This window comes from Mus caroli, unplaced genomic scaffold (assembly GCF_978045245.1).
Source record: "Mus caroli unplaced genomic scaffold, Mus_caroli_1 scaffold_12, whole genome shotgun sequence".
NCBI lineage: Eukaryota > Metazoa > Chordata > Mammalia > Rodentia > Muridae > Mus > Mus caroli.
Genome location: NW_028227267.1, coordinates 66,368,016 through 66,393,514, shown reverse-complemented (window position 1 = coordinate 66,393,514; position 25,499 = coordinate 66,368,016). Strand labels below are relative to the sequence as shown.

General features: G+C 43.5%; 1 protein-coding gene across 4 annotated transcripts in view; it reads left to right on the top strand.

The window, feature by feature from the left end:
• The first annotated feature begins 1,085 nt into the window (after positions 1–1,085).
• Positions 1,086–25,499, top strand: part of Ppp3cc (protein phosphatase 3 catalytic subunit gamma) — a 74,085-nt gene continuing 49,671 nt past the window's right edge. Inside the window, exons 1-2 of one of the 4 annotated variants that reach the window (XM_021181838.3) lie at positions 1,086–1,366; positions 25,153–25,350. In XM_021181838.3, the coding sequence (XP_021037497.1) occupies positions 1,318–1,366; positions 25,153–25,350 (247 nt within the window). In that variant the 5' untranslated portion in view covers positions 1,086–1,317. Of the gene's footprint in view, positions 1,367–1,400; positions 1,528–25,152; positions 25,351–25,499 lie in introns of those variants that run through there. The other 3 variants (XM_021181837.3, XM_021181836.2, XM_085828746.1) reach the window with 3 other exon arrangements.

Sequence of the window (25,499 nt, the reverse complement as noted above, 5' to 3'; positions counted from 1 at the left end):
AATCCCCGCATTCAAATAGAACCTGGGTACAACCTCAGCGTTTGTAACTTCAGTGCTATGGGGGAAAGGGGACAGGCAGAGGGACAGGTGAGAGGATTTGCTGGCCTTCCAGTCTAGCAGGCATGTCAGCTTCAAGTTTAATGGAACCCTGTCTATTAAATTAAAGGTAGGAGCACTAGAGGATGGCACCCTACCTCGACCTCTGGCCTCCATATGTGCTCGTATGGGCCAGCTCACCAGCACACACAAATACAAACACCTCGTGCATGCACACACACCTACTCCACACCACACATACATGCTCACGCACACTCACACACAGCGCGCGCGCGAGCGCGCACACACACACACACTACACAGGATAGGGAGGCAGGTGCGGTGTCACTGTACCACAGTGGAATAGATGCGTCCAAGTAGGCAGGTGACAATATAAGGGGACATCGGTTAGAAGTCAATTCCCTTCCTCAAGGAAGCCTGGGCTAGCGTCCCAGAAGGCAGTGCGTGACTCTGCTGTCTCATGTATGCAGAAAGGGAGACACCGCTTCTCAGAAACGGGGTTCCACCCTCCCAGGTGCTGAACTGGAGTAGGATGGGCGCGGAGGTACTTGGGCTGCTAGATACAAGCTGTATGCAACAAACATGAAGTTGACAGGGGTTTCAAAGTTTGGGGGTTGGTGAATGGGAGAGGGTAACCTGAGAAACAGGGTAGAATGGTTAATTTCCAATGGAGACAAACTGGGTGGAGGACCCCAGTGGTAAGGAGAGAGCGTTCATGAGAAGAAGATAGGGGCTCTCTCTGATGGATGAGAGGGACACAGACTCGGTGGCAGCCACCAAGAATCAGGACACCTGCCTGGTCCCAAGGTCGCAGCTGCTTCCGCGGTCCCAGCGGCTGGTTTGAGAAGCTACAGGTCAGGGTTGGCTGTCCAGAGCATTTGCCCCCTGCGAGGCGGACGGCGGTCAGCAGTGAATCCGGAGCTGAGACCCGAGATCCGCGCGTGCGCAGAGCGCGGCGGCGGCCCGCGAGGCCGCCGGGAAGTTGTGAGCGCGGAGGCGCGCACGCGGGGCCCCAGCCGCGCGCAGCCGCGGTCTCCCTAGTTGTGTCCCTCAGCCGCGGTCGCCGTAGCTCTCGACGCGGTCGTCCCCGCCGAGCCGCGGGCGCCGCCGCAGGGAGGGAGCGGCGCTGCGGCCGCCGCCGTCCGAGGACGCCCCGTATTCCGGGGCCCGGCACGGTGGCTGCCCGCTCGCCGAGCGCAGCCCGCCTAGGAGGAAGGCGGCGGCTTGCGTCCAGCGGGCCGCCGGAGCCGGGAGGAGACCATGTCCGTGAGGCGCCCTCAGTTCTCCACGACCGAGCGCGTCATCAAAGGTGCCGAGCGCGCCGCGGGGAACGGCCCTCGCCGGGCGACGGCTCGGGGACTCGAGGAGCGGGGATGGAGGCAGCGGCGGGAGGCGCTGCAGGGCGCGGGGAGGACCGGGCGGCTGTCCGCCGGCGTCCCCGGTGACTGCTGGACGGGTACCTAGCGGGAGGTGGGTAGAGCGACCGCGCCCGCCATCCACTCCCGAAGCATCCAGGCGGTTTCTCCTGATTCCCCATTTTTTTGTCTCTCATCTGGGGACACCGTCTGGGGTTGTGTGAGCAGGGAGTTCGCTTGACTCACCCAAGTCATGCCTTTCCTTAGGCTCAGCTCTTTTTTGACAGCTCCTTACCAAACCCTTTAAAAAATTATTTTTGAGGGGTGTGGTGGGTATACTGTGCACGTTTGGCTCACTTTCTCTACATATCCCAAGTCATTGCTTTTATTAAAAGAAACAAGATGATAGTGACACAGTCTTCTTAAAGGGGCTTACAAGTTTTGGCTATAAGGACTTGGTGAATAATAATCTCCCAGATGTCTCTCATTATATCTGATATTCATTGTTGTTCTAAGGAAACACGAAAGTGTTTCTAAATCTTCTGAGTTTATGATATAGTTTCTGCCCTTTACCCAAAAGGACCTGTCTAACATAACCACTGATTCGTATGCTTCTATTGTCCGACTTCTAAGACCCCTCCATAATAATAGTTGGTTTGAAAGCACTGTTTTCTAAGAAGGTGCTATGCATAGACCAGTTATTTCTGAGTGAGGTGGTTTTCACCATAGTGGGAAAAAACAACTAAAAATTCTTTCCCCATTTCATTTTGATATTAGGAGAAAGGAAACTAAGATTAGTAATGATAATTTTTTAAAATAAGGGGGAGTCTATTGAGTGCTCAGAGAGAGGAGGATAGTATTAGTGTCATAAATGTTATCTGCCTTGGCAGACAGTAGATGGTGGTACTTTTGAGACTTATTTCCTCAGAATTTGGAATCATTAGAGATTTAAGTCAATTGTTCATAGAATGGACTTAGTCCTTTAACAGCTAAAGTGTCATGACCATCTTCGTGTAAGGCTTTATAGCATTTAAGCCATGAGGAGGATCTGAGCCTCTTAATACACAGGAATCACTTCTACAACCTTCCCTGGTGAAGCAAGGTCATCCTGGACATTAACTTCTGAACTGTACGGGTAGCACCGGCCCATGCAAACTAACTGCGCAAGGGCAAGGGTGTTGGCGGGTTCCTCCCACGTTAAAATGACTTCTCGCCACTCTACCATTGTAGTGTTTTGTCTTTCTTTTCCTTCCCATATTTTTCTCTTATCAAAATATGCCTATTTCTCAGCTGAAGTAGACAGGGGAACCAGTTAAACCTGAATCCCGAGTCAAGCCAGGATAAATGAGGTCTGCGAGAGGCTTACTCGGCGCTCTCCTCAGACCCGCAAGAATCTCAGAGTCTAATCTCCTTTTGTACCAGCTTATTTTCACCAGATTGCATCAAGGACATTGTAAAATGACCGTGTCTTACACTTAAAACGGAAGTGAAATGAAAGGCACTTGAAGTACAGGTGTGTTTACTTACAGCTGAGCGAAAACCATCGATAGTCTGTATGATTGGATACCAACTTGTTCTTTAGCAGAATTACATATTAACACATGCTGTGTAGGAAAGGACCGACTCGTGTCGCTCTGTGTGTGAGTGACTGAGCAGAGTTTTATTCTGTTGTCCAGCCAGGCAAATTCGTGGTTATTTCACACTGCAGAGTCTGCAGTGGTACACACCCATTTTAAGGCTTGGGGGGGTGGGGTGGGGGAGGGGCACTCTCTCTATAGTCCTGGATACCCTGGAGCTTCAAAGATCAGGCTGGCTGCACACCCACAGAGCTCCTGCTACCTCTCCCTCCTGAGTGCTGGAATTAAAGGTGCATGCCACCACTGCTCACCATTTTGTCTTTTTAAATAAGATTTATTTTATGTATATGAGTATCGTGCCTGCATGTACATATGTGTACCATGTACATGCCGGTAGCTCTCAGAGGCCAAAAGAGGACTGGATCCTCAGGAACTGGAGTTCCGGGCTGTTGTAAGCTGTCACGTGGGTGCTGGCAACAGGGCCTGAGTCCTCTACAGCAGAAGCAAGTGCTGCTCGCCAGCCCCAAGCCTAAATCACTTTAATAAAAGGATCTCAGATACTTGCAATGTGTGACGTCATCTCACATATAAAAACTTTAGCATAAGCACTTGACTTCAGCAGTGTTGGATTCTGTGTAACATTTTTCTTGGGTTTCCCAGAGTTGGAAATAGTTTTAAGTCTCTTACCAAGTGGGGTGTGAGGCCAAGCATGGTGGTAAATGCCAGCAGTCTTAGCACTGGAGAGGTGGAGGCAGGAGGATCTAGAGTTCAAGTTCCTCTCAGCCCAAACTGAGTTCAAGGCCAGTCTGGCAGCTCACGGTCCTGATTTTTTTTTTAGATTTATTTATTATTATACATAAGTACACTGTAGTTGTCTTCAGATGCACCAGAAGAGGGCGTCAGATCTCATTATGGGTGGTTGTGAGCCACCATGTGGTTCCTGGGATTTGAACTCAGGACCTTCTGAACAGCAGTCAGTGTTCTTAACCGCTGAGCCATCTCTCCAGGCCACGGTCCTGATTTTTAAAGAGAAAAAGAAAAAGAAAAAAAAAAAAGGAAAAGGAAAGCAAAGCAGAGCATGGCAGACAGGACTGAGCAGGAACCGTCCATTGTCTCGGGCTCCAAGCCCCGAGCTGATGCTCTCTTGTCTGGACAGTGATCTGCATTCATTCACAGCTGCAAAGCTTCACCAGAAGTGATGCCACACCTCTTATTTTTGGTCCTGTTATTTCCTGTTCACTTTAATGCCTGCCTAATTGTTTTGTGTGAGCAAATCTTGGAGAAGAGTGAGCGGGTGGGCGTGATTGCATTTTAAATGTCCTTTGAATGCAGCGTTCTGAAACTAAAGGAGGTAGAAACCGTGCTTTACTCCTGCTTCTGGGCCTTGTTTGAGGAGCTGCCTTTTGTGTAGGTATTAGTGGCTTTGTTGTTGTTGTTGTTGTTTGGTTAGTACCTAAAATAAAGGGTTTCACTGTATTTTTATCCTTTGGTTGTGAGCCTTGGCCTTTAAGAGAAGAGCTCTCTCTCCAGCCCAGCTTGCCATTATAATATTGTTTGTTTGTCTGTTTGAGACAGGGTCTCACTGTGTAGACATGGATGGCCTAGAACTCACTATGCAGATCAGGCTGACCTCTGCCTCCCAGGGCTTCAATCAAAGACATTCAACACCACACTTATTACTTTGCTTTTTTATTGACACTTTTTCTGATTAATAATCTCATCTGTAATAACTTTCTTGTCTAGGTCATATAAATGACGTAACAATTGTGGAAATGTAAGATAATATTCAGAACCATGAGAGCAGTTTTATCATCAATCCCCTGCCCCATCATCTTGCTCTATAGCCCTGGCTGGGCTCCAAACTGCTGTAGTCCTCCTCAGTGCTGTGATTACAGGCGTGTGCCACCCTACCAACTGCACACTGGATCTCCAGCTACGTCGAAAGTGGTTAGTAGAGAACTCGTTAGCAGCTGAAAAATGGCAAGGGTAGGAAGCGATGGAATTATAATGAGATTGAACAAACACAAAACAGCCCTCGTCCTAGTCAAGATCCTCCTGTTCTGAAATACAGGGGTTATGGGAGTGGAATCCTGTCCTGAAGGATGGAGAGTGGGCTTCTGTCCACTGTCTGGTGGCTAATTTCTTCTGCAGCGTATTTTATGCTTAAAACCTCTTAGAATTTCACTAGTTCACTAAGCGTTGTTAAGTGTCATCTACAGTGTACCCTAACTGTCCGTTAGTTTCTCTGCTTTGAAAGTCATGCGTTGCCGGGCGTGGTGGCGCGCGCCTTTAATCCCAGCACTTGGGAGGCAGAGGCAGGCGGATTTCTGAGTTCGAGGCCAGCCTGGTCTACAAAGTGATTTCCAGGACAGCCAGGGCTACACAGAAAAACCCTGTCTCGAAAAACCAAAAACAAACAAAAAAACAAACAAACAAAAAAAAAATTAAAAAAAAAAAAAAAAAAAAGAAAGAAAGTCATGCGTCTGAAGCTCTAGAGCAGAGGCTTTGAGCTGCGGCGTTGCTGCTGGTATCCGCAGCAGAGAACTAGGAACTCAAAGAACTGAGTTATGAAATCTTTTTGTTTGACCTCTCCACCCCAAAATTTTCAAGTTTCTTTTCTTGTTTGGGGATTTTTTTTTCTTTTTCTATTCGTGTCTTCCTCTTTTATGCCATGAGAGGTTTTATGTTTTTTTTTTTTCTTTTAAATGTAGTCGAACCCTGCAAATCCTGAAACTTGGAAGGCAGAAAGAAGAATAAAAAACTCTTCATGGCTGAACCAGCTGCTTTTACTACTCTCCTGTATTCCCATGTTGTGGGAATTTTGAATTAAAAAGAAAGCAAATCACACACGTCAAAGCGTTCATTAGACAGATTTTATATTTTAGCATAAAGGTTGTAGTTTGACCTAAAGGCTCCCATGAAGGATGCAAAGGGCACGGGCACCATTTAAAAGTCTTTCTGCTCCTTCACTGGCACTTTAAGTTTTCAGTGGGGGCAGCACAGTACCAATCTTGAGCAACATCTTCATATGTGAATTGTCAGTGTGAATAAGACTACAGTATGTGCTCGAGCTTGCCAGCAGGGTTTGGTTTGTGCTTGACTTGCAGGTGTAGTCAATAAACTGAAAACCCTAAGACACCTGAAGTTGTTGCCACTGAGATTTACATTGGAACAGAGCTCAGACTGCTGAAAGGACAGCTACTGAACACTTTTCTTCTTTGAGAGTGGATAAGGTGTTCTTTTTCGCCTGTGTTATTGATTGTGGCCAAAGCTTTATATTAGACATTTGATGGCACAGCTTTCTACAAAGCAGTGTATTACTTGTTTGTTTGTTTTCAGTTCTGGGGATGGAGCTGCGAGTTCTTTGCATGCTGGGCAAACACTGGGGCACTGAGCTATGTCCCCAGTCTAATAACCTACGATCACATTTTACTATGAAGTCTTCAAATTACCAGATGAGTTGAGAGGGAAATGCTAAGGGCTCAAAGTGGCAAATAATTAAAGCCCTTCTTAGGCCATACTTGGGAGTAGAGATAGAACACTTTTTCATTAGGGTGACATTTTTGGAAAAAAAAATGAATTTTTAGATGTACATCTGTGAGAGAATTCTCAGCTAATTGTGCCACTTGTAGTCATTTTGGAGTGTTGCTGCTACTTAACGGCCAGATGACTAACGGAGGTGAAAGCATGTCTCAGTCCATTACTGCCTTCATGGTACAACCACTTACAGGAATCTCTGATTACTTCCTGTCCTGCCTACCACTTGGCTCAAGTGACCTGCTAACAGTCGTTTAGCTCTTCTCCTTTTCACTGGGGAGCCAGTCCTACCAGATGAGGTGAGCTGGACTTTTGGCTTCTGAGTAACCTGCTCCATCTCCTCCCTCTTCCCTGTCTGTTGAATGACCTCTTGCTTCAACTGTCCATTCACCGTGCTGCCTCCAGGGCCTGTGACTAATGTAAAGGACTCTTCTACACTCAGAATCTTTCATGAGTACTTCCTGCCTAGAGAATAGGTTCTACATTGGTGAACAGTAGCACCCTGCAAGCTAAACTGATCTAACCTTTCCACTTCCTCTTCAGCATTGCACATCACTATCTCCAACCTACTTAACCACTGCCTGTAGGCCTCTTGGGTGGTTTCCATCTGTGAAGAATTTGTCCTACACCCTGCCTCATCCATTTATCTTTCAAGACTGAACTGAGAGAACTTCTGTTATTTTTTTCCCTCTATTAGATGGCTGTAAAGAATAATGGTTTTATATCATGGGCTTCAAAGTCAGATGTACCTGGATTTGGATTCTTCCTTTTAGTAGGTAGCTGCATGACCATGGACAAACCAGTTCGACAGTGTGCTTGTCTAGAAGAAGGCTTATGAAGACTAACTTATATGGTAATAGGAAAGATTAATAGACTGTCCAAAGTGCAGTGGCAGGCACATGGTAGGTTCTGTATATGTGTTAGATGCTGCTTGCTTGCTTGCTTGCTTTCCTCCCTCCCTCCCTCCTTCCTTCCTTCCTTTTCTGAGACAGGGTTCCTCTGTGTATCCCTAGCTTTCCAGGAAACGCACTCTGTGGACCAGGCTGGCCTCGAGCCCAGAAACCGCCTGCCTCTGCCTCCCGAGTGCTGGGATTAAAAGCGTGTGCCACCACTGCCCAGCCTAGATGCTGCTACCACCACCACCACCACCACCACCACCACCACCACCATTGCTGCTGTTATTTCCTGTGAACTCCTACTAACAATTTTACTGCTTTACAAATTTAAAAACTGTATTTATTTTCTATGAATCTATAAATGTATGAGCATTTATCTGCATGTATGTATGTGCACCATGTGTGGCCAGAAGAGAGTGTTGGGTCCCTTGAAATGGAGTCACAGATTTTTGAGCCACTCTGTGGGTGCTAGGAATTGAACTCAGGTCTTCAACTGAACTGCAGACGCAACAAGTGCTCTTAACCACTGAGCTTTTTCTCAGACCTAGTTTTTAAAACATTTGGGCTTGTTTTCCTGCTGGAAGTAGTATACATAGTTCAACGGTAGAGTGCTTACCTGGTATTCATAAAACCCCGTTCATTCTTCAGTTCTACTCTCCTTACTCCCAAAATATTCCACAATAAATTGTTCTTTTCAAGGGCAATACTTGTGTATCCTTAAAGCTGAGTGCGGTGTCTAGCACCTGACTGGGTGCCTAGGGTTTAGGTGCAATTGTAAGAAACTTTAGGTTTTGGATAATAGTATAGGAAAGAGCATGTGCTCTCCTCACTGTAACCTCCTTGGCTTTGTTAGTTACAATACAAGCTAGAACTGTCCTCAGCATTTATATGGAATAATGTATGTGAAGCACAGTTCCCTTTGTAGGACCTTAGTGAATGCTAGCACTTATGTAATAGCTTAAATCATTCACTGAGGTGTGTAGTTCATTGTAGAGCTTGCTTAGCATATTTGAGGTTCCAACCGAAGGTGTGTGTTAATTGTAAATCTTGATGAAAATTACAGGAAACCTGTTCTTTGTAAACTGGCCCATGAAATAGTTAGAGAAATCTATTGTTTTCCAACCTTAGTCTCCTTAGCTTTGTAAAGATTTAAAGAAATGATGAAATTTCCTTTTGTAGTATACATAGAATTTTGGAAATCTGTCTATTTATAAGCAAATATTGATGGATTCTTACTATGTTGAACAGGTTTTTAAATACTGCTTAGAATGTACTCACACAGTATAGCACTTGATAGCCTCCCCAAAATGTAACAGAACATTAGAGCCATGGAGCTGCCTGTGACTAATGCCCATGAGAAAGTGGATGACTAAATTAGACCACATCTGGTGTGAAAGATTTGCTCCCACACCCTGTAAATTGATAATCTCTTAAACTTTATGATCAGAGGTTAAAGAAATGAGACTTAATTTGTGGTTTTCTATGGCTACCTAGGTTTTGTAGAAGTTTAAAAGTAACATGGGGTGGTTTTAATGGGTGCAATTGTAAGAAACTTTAGGTTTTGGATAATAGTATAGGAAAGAGCATGTGCTCTCCTCACTGTAACCTCCTTGGCTTTGTTAGTTACAATACAAGCTAGAACTGTCCTCAGCATTTATAAGGCATAAGGTGGGTTTAGCTGTACAGAGCTATTATAAAATTATTATCATTATTATTATTATTATTATTATTTTGTTGTTGTCACTGTTGTCATTGTGTGTGCAGGTGCATGTGTTTGTGGGGTGTATATATATATATATCTGAGGTTCACATCTATGTAGAGGCCAGAGCACAAGCTCAGGTATTCTGAGACAAAACTACTATCAACCTTCTTTTTTTTTTTTTTTTTTTATTATATGTAAGTACACTGTAGCTGTCTTCAGACACTCCAGAAGAGGGCGCCAGATCTCATTGTAGATGGTTGTGAGCCACCATGTGGTTGCTGGGATTTGAACTCTGGACCTTTGGAAGAGCAGTCGGGTGCTCTTACCCACTGAGCCATCTCGCCAGCCCTACTATCAACCTTCTTGGTAACAAAGTCTCTCTTTGGCATGCCACTTACCAAGTAGGCTGGACTGGCTTGGTCAGTGAGCACTAGAGAGCTTCCCTAGTCACACACAGAACTTCACATGAATTCTAGTGATCAAACTGAGGCTCTTGTGCTTGCAAAGCAAGCACTTATTGACTAAACCCAGGTCGGTTATTTTGACTATCCTGCATTGCTATGCAAAACATGGTATCACTGTAGAAGTTATTGCTTCTGTGATCTGGAGCTGCCTCAAAAAAGTAAATAGTACTAGCACATGACCCAGAATTCCTCTGCTGGTATATACGCAGAGAAACCGAGTCATTCTGACGCAGGGATGTGTGGACTCCTGGGTTCAATGCAGGGTTATTCACAAAGCAAGTTATAGAGTCAGCATAAGTATCCATAACCATAAAATTTACACACACAGTATGCATTCATCTTTAAGGGGGAAATCCTGTCATTTCTGACAACATGGATCAATCTGGAGAACAAAATACTAAGTGAAGGACAACTACCGCAAGGCCTGCCCTCCGTGTGGAATTTAGTACCGTTTGTGAGAGAAAGGGGACTCTTCTGATGTGTGTTGCATAACAGGACAACTGAAATAAATTAGCAGTGTTAATTTATGTGTTTATTTGTTAGTGGTGGTAGTAGGGGTGCTCACCCACCGGCCAGGCCATGCTTTTGGAGGTCAGAGGACAACTTGCAGGAATCAGTTCTTTCCTACCTTGTGGATTTCTAGAGTGGAACTCAGGTCATCAGGCTTGGCAGCTAGAGCCTTTACCTGCTGAGTCATCTTGTCAACTCTTGTCTTTGGCTTTTAGAGACAAGATCGTACTATGTATCTCAGACTAGCCTTGAAGTTGATATCCTCCTGCCTTCTCTTAACTCTGCCTCAAGTGCCAGAGGTGTATACAGGCATGCAGTCACAAAGATGGGAGACCACTTCTAGCAATCCCAGTTCTTAGACAGACAAACACCCTGTCTAAACAACTTCATCTACCCAATATCCTGTAACACTCAAATGGGACTTTTTAAAGATCTGTTTTATTCTGTAGGTGCCAGTAAAGTCCAGAGAGGGTAGTGAATCCCCTGAAGTTAGAATTGTAGATGTTTATAAGCCACTCAGTGTCGGTGCTGGGAATGGAACTTGGGGCCTCAGCAAGAGCAGTATGCATTCTTACCCACCGGTCCACCTCTGTAGCCCCTGCTTTATATTTTATTTCTTCTTGAGGTGGACTCTCATTAGGTTGCCCAGGCTGGCCTCAAATGCATTATCCTCCACGTGTATAAAGTACTCTTAAGCCCTCTAGAAAAAAATTACTGTTACTGTTGACTGTCTGAGTGAGTGATTGGCTATGCCCCGGGGGCCTGGTCAGCTACTTTGTAGCTGTTCTTTGACAGTGAATTCTGTGAGCATCAGAACAGGGGGAATGGTCTCTAAGAGCTCCCATCAGATCACTGAAGTAAATTTCTTATTCCAGTAAGTTATGAAAGACTACAAAGAACATGTAATCTTCAGTATCTAATCTAACCTCCTTAGCAGTAAATAGCTCACTATTGGAAAGACAGGTGACTAGATTAGGAAACAAACATGCAAATGTAGGGCCGGCTTGCTGGCTTCAAATGGAAAGGAAGCAGAGTTGTTTGTGGTGAATAGACATAGCCATTTAAATCAACCCTACTGTCCCATGAAGGTAAGAACATACAGTAATCTAAACATTGTTGCTATAGGCCAGTAGCTTTTCAGGTTTATCTTTGTACCTTAGGCTTAAAGTGGTCATCTCCAGTGTAGCCTTTTCTTATTTTTTCAGGTCTAAGTGGATTTTACGCTGTTTAGGTGCTGGGTGTTTAGTATAGCAACATGCCAGCCTGAACTTGGTGGCAAAAAGGTTGTAGAATTTCTTTCATCGTGCTTTAGTTTACGAACTTAATTTTAAATTTAATTTTCATTTTGATAATTATATACAAATGTTACAAGAAAATGTATAGAGCCCCCCCCCCACCCCTCTAAGTCCCTCTTTGCCACAGTCTCAATTCTTTTTTTTTTCTTTTTTAATATTTTTATTAGGTATTTTCCTCATTTACATTTCCAATACTATCCAAAAAGTCCCCCATACCCTTCCCCCCACTCCCCTACCCTCCCACTCCCACTTTTTGGCCCTGGTGTTCCCCTGAAGTGGGGCATATAAAATTTGCATGACCAATGGGCCTCTCTTTCCACTGATGACCGGCTAGGACATCTTTTGATACATACGCAGCTAGAGACATGAGCTCTGGGGGGTACTGGTTAGTTCATATTGTTCCACCTATAGGATTGCAGACCCCTTTAGCTCCTTGGGTGCTTTCTCTAGCTCCTCCATTGGGGACCCTGTGATCCATCCAATAGCTGACTGTGAGCATCCACTTCTGTGTTTGCTAGGCCCCGGCATAGTCTCACAAGAGACAGCTATACCTGGGTCCTTTCAGCAAAATCTTGCTAATGTATGCAATGGTGTCAGCGTTTGGAGGCTGATTATGGGATGGATCCCTGGATATGGCAGTCTCTAGATCCTTTTGTCTCAGCTCCAAACTTTGTCCACAGTCTCAATTCTTAAATACCATCACAGTCCTATATGTTAAACAACAGGGTGACATTGGCATAAATCCAGAGGTGGCTATTTTTATGATGCCGTGCTATTTGTGTATATGTTTGTGCCTGCATGTGTGTCTCTATGTGTGTGTGTGTGTCTGTGTGTCTATGCCTTGCCTATAGACCACCACAGTGAAGGTATTTATCAGTGGGTTGGGAGCCTGGCTCAGTGGTAAAGGGCTTGCCTAGCATTTACATATGTAATAATAAAATGCTATTCAACAGTGCCATCAATATAAAACTTCTTGCAATATCTCTCCTTTATAGCAGCACAAATAACATTCCTCACCAAAAATTCATCTTTATAGTTCTAGCATGAAACATCTGTAAATCTGGTTTTATTAAGCTTTTGCTTCATGAGTTGGAAGTACTGTAAGTAACATAACAGAAACTGACAGGTGGTTAAAAGCTTGGTTTCCTGTGGAGTTAGAAGAAATCTTGAGGGAACACAAGGGTGCCTTGCCCACATTCTAGAGAAGTTTTCAAAGCCCTGGTTAATCTAAAAATGTAACTTGAAAAAGAATATACAGTACAGTACCATTTATGTAAAAAAGATATTGGTGTAAAACTTCAAAATTCACATGACTAACAAAGTCTATAAACATAGGAAGGGTACACTGTCTTCAGGTTCCATCTGACCTGTGGGGGGAAGGAAGAGGTAGGAAGGGTACACTGTCTTCAGGGTCCATCTGACCTGTGGGGGGAAGGAAGAGGTAGGAAGGGCACACTGTCTTCAGGGTCCATCTGACCTGTGGGGGGAAGGAAGAGGTAGGAAGGGTACACTGTCTTCAGGTTCCATCTGACCTGTGGGGGGAAGGAAGAGGTAGGAAGGGTACACTGTCTTCAGGTTCCATCTGACCTGTGGGGGGAAGGAAGAGGTAGGAAGGGTACACTGTCTTCAGGGTCCATCTGACCTGTGGGGGGAAGGAAGAGGTAGGAAGGGTACACTGTCTTCAGGGTCCATCTGACCTGGGGGGGGGGAGGAAGAGGTAGGAAGGGTACACTGTCTTCAGGGTCCATCTGACCTGGGGGGGGAAGGAAGAGGTAGGAAGGGTACACTGTCTTCAGGGTCCATCTGACCTGGGGGGGAAGGAAGAGGTAGGAAGGGTACACTGTCTTCAGGTTCCATCTGAGGTAGGAAGGGCACACTGTCTTCAGGTTCCATCTGACCTGGGGGGGGGGGAAGGAAAAGGGAGGAAGGGTACACTGTCTTCAGGGTCCATCTGACCTGTGGGGGAAGGAAGAGGGAGGAAGGGTACACTGTCTTCAGGTTCCATCTGACCTGTGGGGGAAGGAAGAGGGAGGAAGGGCACACTGTCTTCAGGTTCCATCTGACCTGTGGGGGAAGGAAGAGGGAGGAAGGGCACACTGTCTTCAGGTTCCATCTGACCTGTGGGGGAAGGAAGAGGTAGGAAGGGTACACTGTCTTCAGATTCCATCTGACCTGTGGGGGAAGGAAGAGGGAGGAAGATAGATTAGTATGGGTTGGGTTTGGTTTCCTCTTCATTGAGATGGGGCTGGAGAGAAGACTCAGTGGTTAAGAGCACTGGCTGCTCTTCCAGAGGTCCCACGTCTGATTTCCAGCACCCACATCACACAGCTCACAACTGTCTAACTCCAGCTCCAGGGGATCTGGTGCCTCAGAGGGGCTGGACTCATACACTCCCACATACATATGATTAAAATTAAAATTTTGAAATGGGTTTGGAAAGATTGAATATTTTATATTTACACAGTTGTCATGTGGCATTTATATTCTTTGCTGTTCCACTTTATGTCAAATTGTATTTTAAAAGTAGTTTATTTTAAATATCCTTAGGAGGGCTGGAAAGATGGCTTACAGGTTCATATCACTGGCTGCTCTTACAGAGGACCCAAGTTTGATTCCCAGCACTCACGTAGCAGTGGTTCACAGCCAATCACAGCCCAGCTTCAGAGGATCCAGCTCCTTTTTCTGACCATTGTGGGCTCCAAGGACACCCAGAGTACACATGCATACCTCATACATACAAAATAAATGTATTTTATATACGTGTGTGTGTGTGTGTCTGGAAATTTCCTTTTCTCCTCTTTAGTATATCTATTTTTAATTTTTTTGTTTTGTTTTTTCGAGACAGGGTTTCTCCATGTAGCCCTGGCTGTCCTGGAACTTCTTCTGTAGACCAGGCTGGCCTTGAACTCAGAAATCCACCTGCCTCTTCCTCCCAAGTGCTAGGATTAAAGGCGTGCACCACCACTGCCCAGCTTTATTTTAAATTTTTGTACAAGAGTTAAAGGATTTTCTTTTTTTTTTAATTTTATTTATTTTATTATATATAAGTACACTGTAGCTATCTTCAGACACACCAGATGAGGGCATCAGATTTCATTTCAGGTGGTTGTGAGCCACTATGTGGTTGCTGGGATTTGAACTCATGACCTCTGGAAGAGTAGTCAGTGCTCTTAACCACTGAGCCATCTCTCTAGCCCCAGGATTTTCTTTTACTATAATAAATGACTTTGGAGCTGCCTAAAGCTTAGGGTTCTGTGGCCATCACTAGTTGTCTCCTCTCCTTGTAGACCTACATGCTTCACTCTGTCTGTCTGAGCACGGCCTGTAGTTTTCTACACATGTGTATTTCACATTTGTGTTTATAGTTTTTGCTGTTGTCGTTTTGTTTTCAGATAGACTCTTAGGTAGATAGTTGGCTTTGTACTTGCTACATATGCCAGGTTGGCTTCAAACTTGAGGTGATCCTCCTGCCCCTGTCTCCTGCCTCTGCTTTCCAAGTGCTGAGATTACAAGCATGTCTGTACGGTTGTACGTGGTCTTTTTATCTTGTTTATGTGAATTATTTTATCTTACTCAACTAGAATGTAAAGAGGCTCCTGTGTTAATCTTATATATGCCGCATGCTACCACACAGTGAGATAGATAGTAGTAGATAAATATTTACTTAACTATAATGTAATTATTTCTTTGGTTAGTATTTTTCCCTTGGCATTTTAGAATTTTTACTTTAAAAACCTCTCTAGCTCATTGTCTACCAAAGATTCCAGAGCTTCACTTTAAACAAATATCACTGTTACTGAGAAGTCTAGTCTGGGTACAGACACATAGATTCATTAGGTATGTAGTGTTTATGTTAGTAAATCTTGCCAGCCTTTTAACAGGATGATACTGATGACTGGACTTGAACTGTTAATCTCCCGCCTGCTGTAGGAGATAGAGACTTCGATGTCTAAGCTTCATAAAGAAACGGGGTGTGTGACCTTGCACACCAGCCGTCCATAGCTCTTCTTAGTAAGGAAGCAGGTGATGGTAGTTGTGGCTAGAGCATTTCCTCAGTGCTTGTTGCATTTTTGTTGGTTTGTTTTGAGACAGAGTCCCACGTAGCCCAGGGTAACCTCTAGCTGTGTAGCTGAGGTGGTTGAGCCAATCCTTCCACTCTTAACCATGCCTGATTAAGTTTGTTGCTTTTAAATAAAATCAAGGAGGTCAGCAATCTGAGTCTGGAAGTGAGTGACAGAAGAATAAAATGCCCCGCCGCTTCAGGGAAGAGGGCAGTGGGCTTGGGGCCTGTTGCACATAACCAACATTGACACCATAAAGGTGTCATGTGGTTTAGTATTTTTATCTTGGCTCTTGGTTCTCTCTTTCAGACTAGAGCTTCAAGTTTCTTACAATATTTTAGTGCAACTCAGGGGTGAAGTGTGTTAAAAATAACTTGATAATAGTTGATATCCTGGACTTTTGTTTCAGTCTCTGAAGAATTGGATGCAAGTCAGGTTTATGATGTCTAACCCTTCCCTCTTAATGTATTGTGTATGCTTCCTTTTTTTTTTTTTTTTTTTTGGTTTTTCGAGACAGGGTTTCTCTGTGTAGCCCTGGCTGTCCTGGCACTCACTTTGTAGACCAGGCTGGCCTTGAACTCAGAAATCCGCCTGCCTCTGCCTCCCGAGTGCTGGGATTAAAGGCGTGCGCCACCACGCCCGGCTTGTGCTTCTTTTAAGACTAGAATTCTTGGAGGTTTATCTAGAACTGTGTCAAATCCCGTTTCTTTTGATAACTGCATCTTGCATCTGTTCTGTCTGCATAGTTACTGCTTACCTCAAACTTGCTGATTGATCTCTCTGGTTATCTTCATTCCAGCCCACAGCAGAATGCTCTGATTTGTGTATTAGGAAGAAGGGATCTGGGAGATGGCTCAGTGGGCAAAGTGCTTGCTATGCAAGCATGAGGGCCAGAGTTTGATCCTAGCACTCCTGTGGTACCTCGTGCCTGTACTTCCAGTGCTGAGGAGGTGAAGGCTGGTGGGTCCCTGGCATACATGCACACACCCAAGGAAGCCAGAAGAGGGTGCTGGGTCCTTTGGAACCTCCCTATTTGGGTACTGGGAACCAAACTCTGGTCTTCTGAAAGTGTTCATAACTACTGAATCATCTCTCCATCCCTATCTGTTCATTTATTTTTTTTAAGACAGGGTCAGACTTGGAGACAGACTTGCTGTTTAGTCCAGGCTGGCCTTAAACTTTCTCATTCATTCTGCCTCTACCTCAGCCTTCCCAGTGCCAGAGTTACAGTGTATGTCACCATTCCTGACTAGGAGAATTTGGGGTGATGGGAATGCTTCATATATTGATTTTATACACACACACACACGTATGTATGCATGTATGTATATACACATATACATATATACACACATACATACATAAATACATACATATATACACATATATATGTGTGTGTGTGTGTGTGTGTAAAAATTAGGCCAGACACAACAGTGGGTAGCAGATAGCTTAAACATCAATAAATTCATCTTTAAAATGTGGTTGTGGAGGCTATACAATAAAGTTAATGCAGATTTCATGCAAATGACTTACTTTGGTTAAAATGAGATTATGGAATTGATAGGCTACTGAGAAATTTAACTGAAAATCTGAAAGAAAAGGACAAACAGCCCCTTGGTAAGTGAGATTAATAGTTTGTTTTAGAAAGATAAGATGTACTTTTAAATATTGTCTAGGTTGAAATGCCTTCTTTTAAAAGGTATGCTTAGGGAGAGCACTTGTAATGTGTATGATGGGGTTCCAGATAGCTTTAATATGTGAGTTTATTTTTAGTCATCTATATTTAAAGAACTGTAAAATTAGCCATATGCATGAAAAGTAGGTAAAAGATACCAAAGTCCTCACTGATGATTCATGAATGAGCAGAGTAGACTGGCCAGTAAATACAAGCTTACAGCTTGCAGGTACATTATTTCTTTATTAGCAAAGCAAATCAGCAGGGAGCCTTTTAATATTTCACAGCAGCAGACTACCTAGGTGATCCTGGCTCTGTAAATTATATTGTTATCAGTATTTATTTGTATAAGAAAATTTGAGAAGCTTGCTACTAAATTAAAATATCTACAGTATAACTGACTGTAAAAACTGTATTTCAGCAACACAGGTAATTATGTTTATTTTATTAGGTTACCAGTGGTCATTTTAATTGGGAGGCTTCTAAGAGATTTGTGTATTTTTTTTTTTTGCTCCTTAATTTTAAAAAATAGTTTTCTATTCTCTATACTGTGTGTGTGTGTGTGTGTGTGTGTGTGTGCTTTGCGTGGTGGTGGGATCAAATGCAGAGCCTTGAATATGCTAAGCATGAGTTCTACCACTGAGCTGTATCCCTAGCCCAATATATAATATCTGTGATTTTAAGAATTCTTTAGGGGCTAGAGAGATGGCTCAATAGTTAAAATCTCTTACTGTTCATGCATGTATACACACACAGCGTTGTTGTTGTTGTTGTTGTTTTGAGGCAGCATCTCTTTATATAACCCTGGCTATCTTGCCTCTGGTGCAGGGATTAAAGGTGTGTGCTACCACCTAGAGCTTTAGTTTTCCTTTTGAAACAGAATCTTTCAATAGCCTTGAGCTCACCAAGCAGGTTATGCAAACAGGACAGTATGCTCTGGAACCCTATCTCTGCCTCTAAGGCACTAGGATTATGTGTGCCAACCTTTTTTATATGGGTTCTAAGAATTGAACTTGAGACCTTGTGCTTGAAAGGCACTGAACCATCTCACTAGCCTTGTGGTTTGCTTCAGTAAGTTAAAGAGCTCAAGCTCACTACCACCTTGAACTGCTTTATAATTTTCTAGTCTTACAGAAATTGTGAATTTTCCTATCTTCTGACATCTGTCAATACTCTCATTCATAGGTAAATTCCAACTGAATTGAATATTAATAGTATTACTGTTCATTGACAAGCTTACAATAGAGTGAAACACAAGTCTAAAGTAATGTCATTTTGACTTAATAATGACTATATTATATAATTTTAAAAGGTATTTAGCAAGAATTCATATCCCTTTCATCAATAGCTTCCTTAAAATATAAAGCCCACCACTGAAGAACACCAGGAACATAGTATAGTGAAAAATAAACTTTATTTAGCTTATTGTAAAAGGTATTTTCACCCCCTAAAAGCTGTGAGCGTGTCGAAAGGAGTCAGAAAGTCTGCAGAAGGTATACAGGAGCTGAGGTCAGGTTAGTAGTCTGCTCAGGGTGCTTCCAATCTAATTCGAATGGTTTTGCTGAGTGGTTTTGCTGTAATTCTGCACAGGCTCCCTTGAAGTTGTAGATCAGTTTTTGGACTGGGATACTGAATGTCTGGGGCCCTCAAAAAGCAGTGCTTGAGCTTGGGTGACCTGGACTGTACAGTGGTGTTTGCTTTGGTTCAGTTTCTCTGCTTGCAAGTCAGTGGTTTGTGGCTTCTGTTTTCTTTCTCTGTCTCCACCTCTGATCATTCTTTAGTTAAACCAGGGTATTTACCACTTAAGGGAGGTAAACCAACGAGATTTTAATAGGTTGTAAATGCTTATCAAGCCATTTGTGATAGATATTTTGACCTCAAGCACTGGCCTATTTCCTGGATGGTGATTTGTTCTGCCATCTGGTTGACAGAGGCAGCACAGTGGCATTGAGGGATCTGGAGATGACACACTGGGTTATCCCATACAGAATTTGTATTTAGTTTGAAATAATGTTCCATATATGTCCTAATCAGTTTGGATCTTCCTTTTTATTTGTTCATCTGCTTGTTTTGTTTAGGGAAAAATATTACGTGTGTGTGCTCATGATGTGTGTGTGTGTGTGTGTGTGTATGCATAGGCACACCTGGGTGCCTGATGTGTGGGGCATGATGTGTGTGCATGCTTTATGTATGCATGCATGGGTGTGGGACATTCATGTGGAAGTCAGAGGACAACTGTGTGGAGGCGGGGCTCTTCCACCTTCAAGTGTGTTCCTGAGATAGAGCTCTGGTCACCAAGCAGGAACATGAAGCGCCTTTACCTGCTGAGACATCTTACCAGTCCACAATTGCTTACAATTTGATTGTCATTGTTTACCTTTACAAGTGTCTGAATAATAATTCTAGTATTTAGTGATGGTCAAGGGTAAAGGTCTTTGTAGTACTAACAATAAAGGAAGGGTGGGAGCCTCTTGACATTCTAGAATCTTGACCCATAGGGACGAGAACAAGATAGACAAGAGATTTACTTTTTTTGCTTGCTCAGTTATCTTTCTCTCAAACTCTTAAAAAAGAAAAAAAAAGGTTAGACTTATTTCACATGTTTCAGGCAGAGAGATTCAGAGGAAAGTGGGTATTGTCTGAGAAGGAAGCAGTTATAGGCAGGCACTCATCATGTACTGCTGCTAGGATAATAACAGTTGTCAGGTTTTAGGTAGACATTTGCCACCTGGGCAGCAGCAGGAGAGTGTGTAAACAGAGTTGTTAGACGTTGCACCGCTCTAGTGTTAAGTTGACTCCAGTGCCTACAGTTGCCGTTGACTTAATGTGTTAGAGGGAGGGTCTTGTCTTAGACATGAAGCTGAAGGCTTTGCTTTGGGTTTTGATCACCTGTGATGTATGTTGTGGGTTGTTGTGCTTACTTTGTTTTATGAATCATCGTGCAGACAAGTTGTGGTTTCTCTTTTAATTTTTTGAAAAAAAAAAAATTGATGATTTACATCGTATGTGCTTTGGTGTTTTGCCTGCATGTGTATGGGTGTCAGGCCCCTGGAGCTGAGGTGACAGATAGTTTTGAGGTGCTATGTGAGTTCTGGGAATTGAACCCATTTCCTCTGAAGAGCAGCCAGTGGTCTTAACCTTTGAGCCACCTCTCCAGCCCTTAAAGATGTATTTTATTTTATGAGTATAAGTATTTTGCCTGAATGGATGCACAATACACATGCACCACATGCATGCCTAGTGCAATGGGTCCCCTGGAGCTAGAGCTACAGACAGTTGTGAGGAGCCATGTGGGTGCTGGGAATTGAATCCAGGTCCCCTAGGGAAGCAGCCAACACTCTTAACCATTGAGTTATCTCTCCAGCCTCTCTCTTTTAATTTTAAAAGACAGCCAGTGTGAGTTTCTTGTGTATTTGTGGGGTAAGGGGTTCATCTCATGGTAGAGCTATACTTCATGCTCTGTGTGACAGAAGAGTGTCTCTGTAGGCTGGCATGCCTGTGACCCTTGCATTGTGGAGGCAGAGAAGGAAACCAATGCAATGTTAAAACTAGCCTGGTCTGTGTTCTGAGTTTAGGCCATCCAGGGCTATAATATCAGGAGACTCTACTCAAAAGACAGTCAGAAAAGCAAACCACCACCAACCGATCAAACCAAACCAAACCAAAGAGTAAGTATTCGTAATTACTGAAAAGCTGGAAAAAGAACATTTTGACTTGAAGAATTAGTCAAGGGCCTGTATTAGTTTTCTCTCCTTTTTCAGATAGGGGTAGACATTAGTGGGTATTGAATTTAGAGCTTCACTTATACCCGGCAAGCACTCTACCTCTGACGGCCTTTTCACTTCCAGTAAATGGCCATAGTGCCAGCGAGGCTCCAGCTCTCACAGGCATACGCCACTCTTGGCTACGGGTGGAAGCCGCTTTACTTCCCCTTGAACCTGGGAAGCTTGAGATGCTCGAATGGTCTGAGTTGGAAGTGATGTGATGTGGCCAAGAGGCTGTTCTTTCCGGATGCTTGTCCTTGGAACTCAGTCACATGAAAGGCCACCTGCGGGTATTCTCATCTGATGACTGCCCTGGGCTGTCTGAGCTGAGGGGTTTGGGGGAAATGGAGGTGGGAGGATGGGGGGGGCAGTCCTGCTGTGCCTTCTCTGAGCTCATAGTACTGAGTCTATACATGAGAGAGCCTATACATAATTATTGTTTTAAGTCACTATGTTCAGGGTAACAAATCAAAGATTGTGGGAAAGAAATATACAAGGAGTTTAGCAGAGGGTGGTCATGCTAGAGCCTCAGCTCTTGGGAAGCTAAAACAGGATTGTCTAGCGTTCAGGGCTGGCCTAGGCTACATAGAGATGCTGTCTCAAAAGCAACAGCAATACAAGGATGTTGATAACAATATTAACTTATACCAGTAAGTAAAAATTTTAAGTAGTCTACTTAATAGTAAGAAAATAAGGGGCTGGAGAGATGGCTCAATGGTTAAGAGCACTGACTGTTCTTCCAGAAGTCCTGAGTTCAATTCCCAGGAGCCACATGGTGACTCACAACCATCTGTCATGGGATCTGATGCACTTTTCTGGTGTGTGTCTGAAGATAGCTGCAGTGTACTCATATAAATAAAAAATAAGTTCTTAAAAAAGTAAAATAAAGAAAATAAATAAACGGATACACGTTTTCCTTAAAGAAAAGATCTGTCTTCAAAAGAAAACAGTCAGTTCTGTTATAACCAATGTCAAAATGGTCCCAGTGTACACACATGTAAGTAAAGATGATTAAGAACAACAACAACAAATTGTAGGCCTGGGGAATATAGCTCATCAATAGAGGCTTCCTAGAAGGAACAAGGCCTTGGATAGAGCCCCAACATTGCCAAAATCTAAAAGTCAGCAAGATTTAAAAAAAAAAAAAGGAAGGTTCCAGGTGAGCTGGTACATAACTGTAACTGTGTAAGTATCAGTACAGCAATGCTTCAGCTGGTCTGTGAGGGGGAACACCCTCATTATGTAACTTTTAAAATCATGGCTTCAGATTGCTTAAAACCTTCCTCTTTAGACCAGTTTGATTTTGAACAACTAGAAGTATACAGATTGAGCACACAGTATTAAAGCTGCCAGCCCCTCCCCACTGCCTTCAGGCTAAGTAGTCTCTGGGCTTCTTATTTTCTCTGTCTCTGTCTCAGGCTTTTCTTTTTTAAACTTTAAATGTTGAAACTTAATCCCCAGCCCTCATGCATGCTCCGCCAGCCCTCTTGGATCATGCTATACACTTCATGAATCTTAACTGCTTTTATGATCTTATAGGGACTTAAAAGATTGGTTTTGCTAAGAAGCACCAACTCGTCACTGTAGGTGCACAGTAACTAAAAGCTGAATAAAACATTGGCATCTGTGACTTTATTTTGTCTGTCTCTTCTGTTATGTTAAACTTCAGGTCTGATTCCTGCTCAGCTGCACATAGACATATTAATTACTTAAGGAGTGTCCATCTAAAAACTGCTAATATAAAATTTGTTAGCCTTAAATTTGCCTAACCTGTCTGTAAAATACAAGAACGAAGACACAGGAATCTAAGGTACTTTTTTTAAGTTCCAGAATTTTGTAGGCAGATCACACAGTGATGTTACTACTCTGCCAAGGAGGAGCAATTATCCCATGAAGGAAACTAAGGCAGATTCCTTATGCAAAAATAATCTCTTGATGAGAATTCTATCACCCTCCTCAAGCAGTAAAGACTCTTATGTAGCCAGCAGGACCTTGCAGGATCAACCAAAATAATGGTCAACTTGACCATCCTGGTCAAGGTTAGCTGTTTATCAGTCAGGCAAACACACCAGCTGTGCAACACCATCCCTTCTCCTCATTTCTCTAAGACTCAGAGTTCCTTCCAGAAACTCAAAAGCAGATCTTAGGTTACCAGACTTTTCTGTACTTCCTAGTTCAGCCTTGATTTGTCTCTTCAATTGACATTGGAGACAGGTGACCAAACCTAGTCTATTGTGAACCTTCAGGTCAGGGATTTTGTCCTAAACTCCTACAAAAATCTTGCACATCAGCTTTCTATTTAAATATAGACCTTTTACTACATCATCATCATCATCATTTTCTTATGTTAAAACACATCTCTCACTTCAAAGGAAATAAGAGCCATATATGAGTGACCATGGTCTTTGCTGTGACCTGACATTTGACAAATAGCAACTGAAGAAGGAATTGTTTGTTTTGGTTCCTAGGTTGAGGTTGTAGTATATAATGGTAGGGAAGCAAGAGTGGCTCCAGCTGCTGTGGCCCTGGGTGCCAGCCCACACGATCCCCTCACTCTTGAACTTTGCTTAGCTGTAAAACCATCACCACGTGGACAGTTGTGCTGGCAACTCAAGATAAGGCTTGGGTCCCTTCTGCAGATATCGTAGCCTCTGTGCCCGTGGTATCTGAACTGGGAAACACTTTCTCTAGGTGGTTGATTTTTGAGTGTGGAACCCCTTCAGCTGCATTCTTTCTTCAGCCCCTTCTTTCAAAAGATTTTCTACTTTAATAAACTGGGGCTATTGAGTCCATTTCCTGTTGGCCCAGTACAAATGGGAGGGTCTTCTTTAGTGATGCTAATCTCATACAGTAGAGAAATAGGGTAATAGCCCCACTTCTCAGTACCAATTTTCATATAGTCAGGGTTTTATAGAAGAAGCAAACCAATAAATGTGCATATTTCTGTTATAAAAGGAGATGTATTAGGTTGACACATGTAACAGGGCCCAGTGGTGACCGTCTGTATGGTGGAGAGCCAAGAACCCTCTAGTTGCTCTGTCCATGAAGCTAGATGCTTTACATAGTACCAATCTGGCACTGAGGCCTGGAGCGCCTGAGAAGAGGCAGTGCTAGGAAGCTGAAGTAGCAAAAGATGCCCCTGCTGAGAAGTCATGAGGGAGGCTGCAGGTGCACACTACCTTTCCCTTGGACCCCTTTATTCTGGATTTCCTGTTGGAGAGTGCCCACTGACTTTGAGAATAGGTTTTATCCCCTCAGTAAGGGCCCTCTGGAAGCACCTTCACAGACATACTGAAAGGTCTGTCTTTCTGGGTGTTTTTAAAGTCTTCAGATTGCCGAGATGAATAACTCTACACTCCAATAACATTTCAGCATGGAAGAGGTTATGTGGACTTTTTATAGTTGCAGGAGGATCAAGATATGGAGCCGGGCGGTGGTGGCGCACGCCTTTAATCCTAGCACTCGGGAGGCAGAGGCAGGCGGATTTCTGAGTTCGAGGCCAGCCTGGTTTACAGAGTGAGTTCCAGGACAGCCAGGGCTATCCAGAAAAACCCTGTCTCGAAAACCAAAAAAAAGAAAAAAAAAAACAGATATCGAGTTATCAGGTTACAACAAAGTTAATAAGTCTTAGATGCTATATGAATGAGATTCTTAGCTTTGGGGTTGGTGGAATGTAGCAGCCTGCTAAATTAATTCATTTCAAAGGTTTGCCTCATAGTTGAGAGTTATGAGAGGTCAAGCATTGAAGTGGATATTAATGGCTTCAGGGTCCTATGTTGTCCAGTTTGCCCTTCCACTATCTTTGTGTCTGAGGATGACCTGGAATGTCTGTTCCAGCTGCCTCTACATTCCAGGTGATGATGGGATTCGAAGTGGGAGCCACCAAGCCTGCTTTGTGTGATACTGGGGGTTGAACCCAGGGCTTCGTCTATTCAAGGGAAGTACTCTACCAACTGAGCTCCTTCTTCAGCCAGCTGTTTCACTTAGACAGATGTATTTGTTGCATTCATTTCTTCATCTATTCATTCAGTGGATGTGTATGGATGTAGTCATGAATGTACAGACAACCACATGACTTGAACTGTGACCATTTTAAAATTAGAATGATCAATTCTGCTACACAGCTTCTTAGACTTTTTCACATTCTAAGACTGTGCAGTTATGATTGCTTATTAGGCTTAGTTTATTTTAAGAAGTGTGACTGTGCTTAAATGTTATCGGTACATTTAAATATTTGAAATTATGTTTCTCTTCCTAGCTGTCCCCTTTCCTCCAACCCGGCGGCTAACTTTGAAGGAAGTTTTTGAGAATGGGAAACCTAAAATGGATCTTTTGAAAAACCATTTAGTAAAAGAAGGTCGGGTGGAAGAGGAGGTGGCCTTAAAGATCATCAATGATGGGGCTGCCATCCTGAAGCAGGAGAAGACCATGATAGAGGTGGAGGCTCCGATCACAGGTATGAAACACATGTGTATGAAATGCACACGTGTGCGTGGCAGCCCTTAGGTTTGTGATAGTTTGAGAAATGATTACCAAAGGCCAACTGAAATGAGTGTGATAAATATTTCTCTAATTTTGAAGCAATCTAGGGATTTTGACTTTTGT